At 41.0% G+C, this 12,058-nt stretch overlaps 1 protein-coding gene across 4 annotated transcripts in view; it reads right to left on the bottom strand.

Moving 5' to 3' along the window:
- cd2ap (CD2-associated protein) overlaps positions 1 to 12,058 on the bottom strand; it is a 54,313-nt gene that overhangs the window by 40,816 nt on the left and 1,439 nt on the right. For all 4 annotated transcript variants that reach the window (XM_062410797.1, XM_062410795.1, XM_062410796.1 and 1 more), the window contains exon 2: positions 1,144 to 1,301. In XM_062410797.1, coding sequence (XP_062266781.1) covers positions 1,144 to 1,301 — 158 coding nt within the window. The remainder of the gene's footprint in view (positions 1 to 1,143; positions 1,302 to 12,058) is intronic.

Raw genomic sequence — 12,058 nt, forward strand, 5'->3', positions numbered from 1 at the left:
AAGTAAATTAAAGTGTGTTAATCATCATACCTTTTGATGACAATGTTTACGAATAAAAAAAAGTTTCACTTATAAGCCACTTTCATGTAGCACATTGTAATTTGGCTTTTTTTGAAGCAAGATATACTGAATCGTTTCGTGTTGTTCTTGGTTTGTACCCTCCTGGTTGAATGCACATATTGTAAGTCACTTTGGATAAAAGCATCAGCTAAATGAAATCTAATGTAAAATGTAAAGATGATCTTGCAGAGCTATACAATTTTAAAACCTAGTTTTCTTTAACAACCACTGACAGTGGATTCATTATTCATAACAAGCATCAGACTGCACAACCCCATGCTTTTAGCTCGGTGTAAATAGTAGTTACTAGACCAAGGGGGAAAACACGGCACACATGAAGAGCTGCCTAGAAACAATTAAATAACTACAGGGTCACTCAGAGAGCATATCTCTGCCAATAAACCCTTCTGAAACCACAGTAAAATTCATTTAATACAGGGTATCATTTGGATCTGCACCAAATTGCACACACTCTGCTAAACATGCCACTTTTCATCAAGATCAATAAATTATTCTCTGAGAAATTAAGGAAAATGTGGAAGAACAGGTTGAAAAACAGAGAAAAGCTATTCCTGGATCCAGCCCCTGATCCGATCCACACCAAAATTCAATGGGTTCTTCCACCCAGTTGCATGGTAATCTTTCCAGCAGTATTTGCATAACCCTGCTTACTAACAAACTTTTTACCTTGGATAATCTCAGATCCACCAATTTATTTGTCATTGTTTACGGATACACAAACTCTGAGTAAAGGCGTGTTTAAGCACAACCTATCTTTGAATATCACATCAGGATTTCACCCTGAATTCACAAAGAATTGCCTTAAACCAAAGCAGTAGAGAGAAACGGGTTTATGGAAAAGTCTAATATAATCTATTAATTCACATACTGTTCATCGTCACCTGACTGAAACCGATGTAGCCCACTATGGTCTACTATTGCTCACAGCTCCAATGATTCACCTTAATGGTCCAACATTAAAAGGCTCCCAGGAAGTGCATGGAGAACATACTACAGGAAAAACTCTGTTACAACTTAGTATGAGATATGATCCATATGGCAAAACAGGGGAGCGATTCTCACCTTCACAAAGTTGTCAGGGAAAAGCCCCCTTTTCCCGTTGAGGTCCCCCTCCATCCAGCCGTCCTCATCTATGTACCGCACGTTCTTGATGATGTCACCTATTCCAAGGGTGAGCTCGTCCTCATGGAGCGCTTCATACTCGTACTCCACAACAACCTCTGCTCAGGACGAGGGTGAATGAGGAAACAAACAGAGAAAAGGAACAGAGAGAGGAAGGAACCCGGAGGAAGAATGGTGCAGAGGAAGCCAGACAAGGAGAAAAAGGAGAGAAACAAGGAAGGGTAAGGAGAAGGGAGAGGCAGACAGAGGAGGGCCATGGGACGGGAGAGATAAGATGAGGAAGTTTAGGAAAAGAAAGGGGAGATAAGAAAAACAATAACAGAGAATTAAATAAAACATCATGACTTTGCGATAAAGATATTATATAAGTAATAAGTTATATCTCTAACCATTTTCTTTCAGAAACAATAATGAGATAAAACAACAAAACATTTCCTTTTCTATTTGTTAATGTGCTTTTATATTCCTGGCAGTTAAAGTGACTATTCTCATGCTATCTCTATTCAAGAGTGTTCAAGGAACAGACCCTGAATTTGCAATCAAATCTTTAGCTCTTCTCCTAACAGTTACTTTGCTTCTATGCCTGCGGAACACTTCTTGAAGTTTTAAAATGAGCTGCCGTCGTTGTGTGGTGTTAGCTTTACGTCACTCCCTGACTTAAACCGGCTTCCTGTCGGGGTGCCTGAAGAAATAGCACGGCAGCTTCATGGCTTCAGCAGATCGCTGTCCAACATCGAGTGGCGAAACACAATGTCTTTTTATTTCATGGGAACACTGTTGCTAGCAACTATAAAAACAAATACATGCTGCCCTGTCCCCCCACCTGTATTTTATGGTAACAGCACCAACAGCAAAAGTGAATAAAAAGATGGGCAATTTTATTCGTCAACAATAAACCAGGCATTTTGTATGTCAAGGAATTTTGAAAGAGTTGTTGCACCAACATCTCTGTTAAAAATCCAATTGCAAAGGAAAAATCCATGAGAAGGCTTTTCACATGTGCAAAGAAATTGCGTGAGGAGAAGAGCTGAAGCTGGAGCGAAGGAAATCTAGCACCAGCAGGGTATATTTGAGTGTGAGCGCGGGGATTTCAGAGAGAGCATTTCCAACTCTGAACATGAAACAATAAATAATTGGCAATAAGTCCTGCTGAATGACTGAATGACCACACTTATGAATAATGATAGGTGTTTAGCCCTGGCAATCCACATCTCATTACAATGAGAGAAAGAGTGAGAGACGGAGGTAAACAGGCAGCCTCACTGCTACCAGTGCAGCAGGTTAAGCAGCCTCTAAAAATAAGCGTGCTGCAGAGGACAAACTGGTAGTTAGGCATTTCATCACAGACGTCGCCATTTAAAACAGAGACTGGCTTCACACCAAGCCTGCCAAAACAAAAAAGATGAGGGTACAGTGTAGCACGCACATGCACCCACACCTGGGAAGAGTCATTCAGCACTTCACTAGACTGGTCAGGCAACTGCTGTATGACTTGGCTCAGTTTTGACTGCTGGAACGTGTGTTTGTGTATGCATCTGTCTAAGCCTCTGACTTCATCAACCTTGGGCCAAAGAGAGCAGCCTGAGCCAACGTCTTTATACATTACACTGTGTATACGATCAAGAGGAGGAGAAGAGCCATGCAGTTCAAGGGCAGGCAGATGCATATACAGAAGAATAGAGCCTGCTTGGCTGCCAGCTCCACTGTCTTACTGCTGACTAGGTATTTCCATAATTAACTAACTGTTAACTGATTGTAAAATATTTTATATAAATCCATCTATTATATAAACAGCTTATCTTTAGAAGGTTGCAGGGGGAGATGGAGCCAATCACAGCAGACATTGGGTGAGAGACGGGATACACCCTGGACAGGTCACAAGCATATTAGTGGGGCTGACAAAGAAGTGGTTCTTGAGGCTGACCACAGTAGCGAAGTGCTATAAAACACAGCATAGAGTTGTTGATTTTGCATTGAACATGCTTCAGCACTGGAGTGACTACATTAGGCAGATGTAGTGCCGAGGCCTGACTTCTGAGGATGGTTAAATCTTCATGGATGTTGGCGACTTTATTATTTATTATTTATTTAACAGCAAGGCAAAAGAAAGGAGTTCCCACCCCCACAGTTCTGTTGTTTTTAATCATTAGTTGCTCTTTGGCTTTTGGACGAACAAAACAAGACATGTGGTGACCTCATAGTAGGCTCTAATAAATTGTGATATTGAGTTTTCAGATGTTTAACTACAAGATAATCATCAGAAATGGTAAAAGAAATGTATAAGTTGCAGCCTCAATACAAACATTGCATCGCATCAAGACGACTGGAAAAAGTAAAGCTTTTACTACTTTATCTCCTCTACTCAATGCATTTTAGTGATTGAACCGGCAACTACAAAATATTTGTCCCACTATTCAAGGCCTCTTAGCAAAGAAATTTTCAGTTTTTTTCAGTTCAGTTAATCCATCAATCTCAACTAAGAGCTTTAAGTTTGCAATGATATAAAAAACAGACAACAAACTACAGAGAATGTTTGGGGATTTTGTAGCTGGTATGCTTAAAAATGAGCAGAAAAAATTAATCAATTATCAAATAGCTGGCAATTATGTTTCTGTTGACTGACTGGTGCATTGTTTCATTCATTCCCAGAGTAAATTTTAAGAGCTTCCTTTATTCCACAACGTTTGGCACTTGAGTCATTACAATGTTGTAAGTGCTCCTTCCTTAAGGATGATCTCAGAGCTGTTTGAAGGAACACATAATGAATAGCCAACCAGTCTTTGGCAGTCGGCTTAACGGGTCTTTTTATATTGCAGCAGCAAAACTGAAACTGTAGCAGATTCGAAGAGTGAATTATGACGACAGGGTGTCCAACATGGTCATAAGAACCAGCCTGTATATATATGGTGCTGGACGGGATAATTAAGTTCCTAAGCTCTGGTTTGATGGAGACCAGGGAGAGCGTGGCCTAGGGGATAGAGCGGGTGTTCTGCAACAAGAAGGTTGCTGGTTCGAATCCCACTCTTTCCCATCTGCATGCCTAAGTGTCCTTGGCAAGATACTGAACCCCTAAAATGGCCCCTCATAAAAAAATGCTGAGTGTTATGTAAGTCGCTTTGGACAAAAGCGTCAGCTAAATGACATGTAATGTAATGTAATGTAATTATGGATCAGGTAGTGAAAACTATTTACTGCCAGGAGGGTGAGTAGCAATTGCTTTTACTCACTATGTTATGAGTCCTGCGGCTGTCCAGTGGTTCTTAATAACCCTGAACTCCCTCTGCACCAATTTCTGGCCCATCAGCACAGCACATCAACACAGATAAGACCTTAGCCGATGTCAACTCCGATCACAACACTCGAACCAACAGTCCAGATTCATGAGGCACAGAAAATTAACAACACACATGCCCGAGCAACACAGAAAATAAACAACGGAGCTGAGCCCCCAGACAGCAATTTAGGACTATCTGCCCATGTAACCACAGGAAGAGATACGGTCTGCTCAGCCGTTGTTAAGAAAACAGGAGGCAGCACTGACAAGCAGAGTCATACTCAGCTGAGCTAAGGCAGCACATAGGCCGCGCTCATCTTCCAGTTGATTGGACGTGAAGCAGAGGGACTTTTGTGCAACCACACAGATTACAGTGTCTCAGCGACAACACAAACACGCCCCGCCTGAGGACCGCAGGGCAGCCAAATCACTACCAATTAAATCACTTCCACACACACTGATCTACACTTTCTTCCACACTATAGTCTAGATTTTTCCCACTCAACTCATATTTAAAATACCACAGGATAATGGCTTTCTTTAATTATTGTTATTATGGTCTTGGGGAGAGGGGAAACCAACACAAAACAATAAAGAGTTCTGGGTAATTTTCTTCATATTTTTTATTTTAAAACATCTTTTTAACGTTTTTATGTGAAATAGGGATGGGCATAATTAATCGATGATCGATTAATTGATCATTAAGAATTTCGTCTATGTAATTATTTTTTCATCGAGAAATTCGCTATTTACACATTTGACCACGGGGGGCAGTGTTTGAAAAAAACGCCACAGGCCTACTCAGTTGCCTGCGACTGGCTGCGAGTTAACATGTATTTCCATTTCCAAAGTAAACATTAAGAGGTCATGGCGAAGTGCAGCGTGGGACCATTTTGAGTTAAAAAATGACTTGGTTCACTGCCAATACTGCGAAGCTATCCCCGAGACTGTGGGAGACGAGGAGCCTGCGTTGTCTGACACGGACGAGGGGAGCGCAAACACCGGAGCCCCGGCCAGGCTAGCCAAGTTAGCACAGAGCTACCTGTGTATCACGGGGACGTCAGTCCCCTCAGAGCAATTTTTTTCGTCGGCTGAGGTTGTATGTGACTTACTGGTTATTTTTATGAAACTTTCTCGACTCGGTGCCTTGTATGATAGTTTTGAGTTACATTTGGCAAAACCTGTCAGACGTAAGTATTATACATTTGTGGTTAAGTTGTTGATTAACATGATGTTTTTTTATATTATTATTATTTTATTTTGGAGAAAAGAAAAACGAGGGTCAGTTGTGTTTAGTAGCACCGGCTTCTAGCTGTCGGCTCCGCTGCTTAAGATTACGGCATCGCATATTTTGTTCATCTTGTAATAAAGATCTCAATGAGGACACACGCTCTGTTTTTTCACTGCATTTTATTATAGCCTATAAATAGTGATTTTTTTTAACTTGAAATTATTAATGATTAATCGAAAATTTGTCATTAATTCTCCCGACGATCGATGAAGACTATTTAATCGAACGCCCATCCCTAATGTTAAAAAACTACTAAAAACAAAGTTACATATAGGACAATTTAGGTTTCTCCAATTAGGGGGTCGGAATGTGTGGTGATTATGGATATGATTTTGTGAGGGCAAGATGAGATGATCTCCCTCAATAACTAGGCCTCTGGTCCTGAATGAGGGTAGTCAGTGATAGGTGTTGGCCTGTGAAATATTGGCAGGACAAAGTCCTCTTGGTTTGTTCCTCAGAGGAAATGCCTTTCTAAATGCATTAAAACAGTCAACACAGTCAGCATACAGGTGGTTTGCGTGTGTGTGTCTGCGCTCGTGCGTAGAGGGAACAAACTTCCTGGCAGCAGTTTGCTGCATTCAGGCGGCAGCAGGGGATTTCTGGCCTAAATAGTTCTATTGACTTATGAAGGGACCTGAAGGGCAAAAACATTTTCTTGAGAAATTTCAGTGAAAAAGCTAAATGATAATAACCACAACAACAATAGAGTAAACTGAATTACAGCTATCCATGATCAAATCACATAAGAGCCATCATTCAGGAATGAACCTCTGGTTTGGGCTATGGTTGGAGGATTACTTTGTTCATGTAGTCATAGCATTTGTACCAGGAAAAGTTGTGGTGTATTAACTGTGATATTTATACTGGCTTATTATTAAGATTTCCAACCAAAGTAGGTATATACAGCCAGTTATTTTAAATACCCATAAAGCTTACACTCACAGCAAGTTGGTAAGAGGCTACAATAATGCTAAAGCCACCAGTGTTCAATGCCTGAGCAGGACGCTTGCATGCATGTCTTCCTGGCTAGCTCTGTGTTAACAGGGGATGTGGGTCAGCAGGCCTGCTACTCGTCGAAATGTGTCATGTCAGACTATACAGCAGAACAATATGATGCTTATATCCTGGTACTGGTATCAAACATATTAGAGAACTCAAAAGGAATTGGTTCCAGTCCAGTGTGAAGACCTTATTGAAGCATATAAACAGCTTTTACAAACAGTATCACAGGGCCCAGCAGCAGCCAGAACCACTCTGTGGGAGATGCTGTGTCATCCTGGCATACATGCAGAAATGGGTCAAAAGGCTAAGAGCTATGGTCAGCTAAATGGTGTGCTGTCAAGCAGAGGATAGTAGAGCAACAGCCAAAAGACTGGTTAAGAAAGACATGAATATACATAACCTTATGATGGAGGGGGGACCAGTTTACGCTACTGTGTCCCCTGAAGGCTCCTGGAAACAGTGTCAGGAGTTGTAATCTGCATGCCTCAGATTTTGAATAATTTTCTTGATGTGATTGAATATATTTCTGGATTATTATGTAAATATGATTTGCATAATACTGCATGCATGAGATATCTGACACAGCCTAAATAGTTCTTCCTTGAAACTTACCACACCCTTCCTTTTAGTTTCGTGGAAATACATTTAGTTATTTTTGTGTAATCTTGCTTACAAACCACCAACAAATGGACAGGGGTGAAAAGTTAACCTCCTTCACACAGACAAACATGGTTGGTGTTTTTGCTTAACTTCATGAACCTGGCTTGGTTTGTCACGATTGAAATTTGATGAATATTAAGATCCAACTGTTAAAAAGTGTTGAGCAAAAGATATTAAATAAGTAGTTAAACATCGAGTCCAGTTCCCTGTGACTTGCTGCTGCTAGACAGAATTAACGTTATACAAACATGAGTTATAACCCCCGAACTCCAGAGACTCTCCTGCTTGATATTTACTGAGAGATATGGAGTAAGATATGAGGTGGCAAAAAATATATTTCCATTCACGAGCCTAAACACCGTTCTGCTGAATGATACAGAGATAAGGAAAAAAAACTGGGTCTGGCTCCAACAATACACAGAGAGAATGTCTAAAGACCATGAGACACATCTTTGACTAACACAGACCACACTTCCTGCCTGATTATTTAAAAGAGATCTCTGATGTGTGAGTGACTGATAATGACAGACCGAAGGAGCAAAAGGGGAAATAAACAGACACACAGCAGGACTTTTTTTTCTTGTTACCAATGTGGCATGACACCTAGGCTCTGGGGAGTGGTGGCAGAGGATTCCTGGCATATTTTCTGCAGCTAAGACACATGGGCAAGTTAGGGGAACAGTGGGATGATCAAAGCTGAAGGCGTCATTCCACAGCATTTTGAGCAGATGCATGTTCACTGCGATCCTGTAGGGACCGTTTCCTCTGCAGATGTACGCTCCGTCCACAGCTTGCTGCCAACTCGTGACAGCTCCCGAACGAAAATGTTTCCTCTTATCTCAATTGAAATCCTTAAATATCCAGATCATGCAAACACCATGTCATTTTTCCTACACCATACAGCGGCAACATACTCATACTCCATAAACCTAAATTCAGACAACTATAGTGTGAAGGATTTAATGGCAACTAGGGGATAGGTTGCAGATAGCGAGCAACTGAATAAAGCTCCTTTCACCTTCCACTTCAAAATATGTAGGAGAAGCTAAGGTGGCCTTGAAGTATCGTACAAATGCCAAAGGACCTCTAGCCATCAAGTGTTTGCTTTGTCTATTCCAGGCTAGAGTAGAACATTCTTTTTTAAGAGGAAACCTGAAGTGGTCAAATATGTTTTATTATGATTCCAATTATAGAATTGGGGAATTAACTTAATATATGTAAGTTGAGTGAATACAGATCTCAGTGTTGACTCATCTCATCACATGAAGCTTTAAATAGAGCTGCAGCTCTGAGTTATGTTTGTCTCTTTAACACATCATGAGAACAATTCATCTTGTCAGCTTCACACTTGGTGTTTAGTAAACTTTGAATAAACAGGCGAACAACCCTCTGTAGAATTGGCGGCTAGGAATGATCAACGCACTTGAGAATAAGTTACGTTGTTGATCATTGAAACACTGCTTTCAAGAAAACGGCTGCAATCACAGCAACAACAACTGATTCTCTGGTTCGGGGTTCTGTATACTGGTTCGAGCTTCACAGAACTTTGAATAAAAAAGTGACCAGCTCTTTGTGCAGCAGCAGGGGGTCCTTACTTCCTATGGCTCAATGACCGTGGGTAACTTTTACAGATTCAGAGAGAAAGCTGCAACTTGCATTACCACAGGCCAAGTAAACAACCCATTCCAAACAGGCAGTTTTTGAACTGGCACTGCAGTACTTATGTCAAATGAACAACTGACACTAAGAAATTCTGTGAATGTGATGATTCAAAGTAACATCTTACATTAACTGACTTTCAGTTAGTTTCACACGTGATTTTGAAATAATTTCTTAACTTACAACATACGTTCTTTTATCGGACATTTTCAAAGGCAGCAAGGGAATTTAAATTCCTTAGTGTAACAAACCTTAAAGGAGTTACACTGTATTGCTGCCTGTATGCTTTGTTATGGTTGGATAATGTGAGCCTATTGCTTCTCCAGCATACCTCCATCATGCCTGGTCTTGCTTCAACGGTTGCTGCTCTTATCAGATACAAGTGATCTTTCTTCTCTCAGAGTCAATATACTACGCTTGCCATGTTTGACAAGAGAGGGACTTACTTACTTATTATGAGCAGCAATGACACTGACAAGTTCAGCCTTTCCACAGATAGCTCATGCTTTTTGTCACAGTCATCTATGTATTTATTATCTTTGCTTTCAAGTGTGGAAACCCCTCAAATTAAAGTGATCACACTTCCTGTCTGTGTCTGCAAGGAACTTCCAGGGTTATTGATTTCCTCTCCTCACAAATTGCTTCCAGGTAAAGACTTTGCACAATAAGGGTCTTATATAAGCCAGTGACAGACAGGAGGATGTTACAGGGGGAGGGAGGCAGGGCGAGATAGGAAGGAAGGAAGAGAAAAAGAGTGTGTGTGTGTGGGGGGGGGGGGGGGGGGGTACTCAAGGCCACGCAGGCGAGCTGACTGCCAGGCAGACTGTCTAAATCAGTGTGCTCTCTGTGCTTCTCTCAGTCACAATCAGAGCAGAGGAAACCCATAACTGCATTCCTTCGCACCGCTCCGAGAGGTGGCTGACACGAAGGGCAAAGGGCTGCTGGGAGAAATTAAGTGAGACGGTGAGGAGAGAGCTGTTGCTTGTCCAAATGAAAGCCTGAATAATCCTACTCATTCAGTGCGAATCCAATAGCTAAGCATGTGTGCTTACCAACGCCCTGCCAAACATTACACATACCTCGAAGCTACGTTGACAAAGGCAAACAATCTCTATTTTCATTAGTTATTAAACCTGCCTTGATTCATGAATTATAAAACCAAGAGCTCTATGTGGAAACAGTAACAGCTGGCACTACCCTGTATATATAATAGGAGCACACTTAGCACCACTGACTGCCATTTGTTGTCCAAGTGCATCAACAACAGCAGACAACCAAAGTGTCAACGACTTTGATTCATTGTGTAAATCACAATTAAAGCACAAATAGGCAGATTAATTGATAACAGAGCCTGACCAATACTAGAATTGTGATCAAATCAATTAAAACGTTGATTTGTTTGATATCAACCCTGATTACAACATAATGATTTATGCCATTCTTAAATGTATACTTATTCAGCCCCTCCTGACTAAGCTTGCTCTCTGGCAGTCGCTTACAGACAGTATCCCACCGACACACTGTTTCACAGAACACAATTGTAAACTCACACTGGATTCATTGAAGTGAGAATGAAGTAATGACAGCTCTACTTTTATTGCATTTACTGATACGGTATGCTCCCCTGTGAAACCGTGGTTGTTAGGCTGACGGTGGCTTATTGTTATGCTATGAAGATTTTTGAAAATCGCTCAACCCTAACAACTGAATTGGACATTTGTGTTTTCACATATGGATAATCTCAGTGCAAGTCAGAAAACAGCTACGGAGGCACCATCACTGCACAACTTCACACCTATTTTAGTATTTCTGTAGGAGGCCAACTGCAGTTTCTTCTGACTCATCGGCCAACATATCTGCAATAAGACAATATCTGACAATTTATCAATCTATTCTTATTGATTATCGTTGCTAATTCTTAGTTGCAGCCCGAGCATGTTTGCCACTTGCACTCACGCAGTGGTGAAGCTGAATGAGACAAAGTTCTGCCTCATGTGCTCTTTCAATCACCATCCAGGGAAAAGTCAAAAGCATTTGTTCAAATGAGAATTAAAAAAAAGTCACAAAAATATTTGAAAGGGTGGCAATGATAATTACACCTGAGTTCCTGCAGCACTGATTCACATTTGAAGAGACCTTGAAAAGATTTGTACAGGTCAGTAAATATGATCTCCCATATATTAACTTGTCAGTTTTATGAAGACTTCTGTTCTGTAAACATGTAGTGCAATAATATACATCTATTAAAGAGTTTTTTTTTAGTTAATGAACATTTGATCACTAGATAACCAGGCTACTTTAACAGACCTTCATCCGTGAGGTAGGAAATCAACATGTACCACATCCTAGTAAATATTGATTGAGGCCACCAGTCAGCCCTTGGTTTCTGTGGAAATACAACAGTGAAATTGGCAAATACAACACAACACTGGGGTGTCATGTTGCCACACGAATTTGTCAATGTCCCCACTTCAAATTATTCAAGCCCTCTCCCTCTCTCTCTGTACCCTCATTTTTTCTCTATAATACTATTACCCACTAACCAGCTAAAGGCACAGAGGTGGGGACCATGCCAGGCTCCACAGAGCCAGTTTGTGGATTTTACTTTATCAACCTGTAGCAGGCAGCATGTAAGTCTACACTGAGCTGACGGGAAAGCAAACAGAATGCGAGGGTCTCTCACACACAGCCTGGACGTGTTCAAACACAGCTGAGGTAGCTTCAGCACTGAGCTACCTGAGGAGACACATACCAAACACCAGCATAACACGTTACTAACTTGTATGAACCTATTGTCCTGTAAATGGACTGGTGAAGAAGCCTGACTCTGATGCAAATGCAGTGGTTGTCATTTTAATGAGATCTAATCAGTCCTCCTCCAGGGTTACTATTTTTAATACACCTCACCTTGTAGACAAATAATCCTCTGCACTGCTTTGTTGGTGCAATTTAATATTGGCAGTCTCAGG

The sequence above is a fragment of the Platichthys flesus genome, chromosome 18 (assembly GCF_949316205.1).
Source record: "Platichthys flesus chromosome 18, fPlaFle2.1, whole genome shotgun sequence".
In the NCBI taxonomy this organism is placed as follows: Eukaryota; Metazoa; Chordata; class Actinopteri; order Pleuronectiformes; family Pleuronectidae; genus Platichthys; species Platichthys flesus.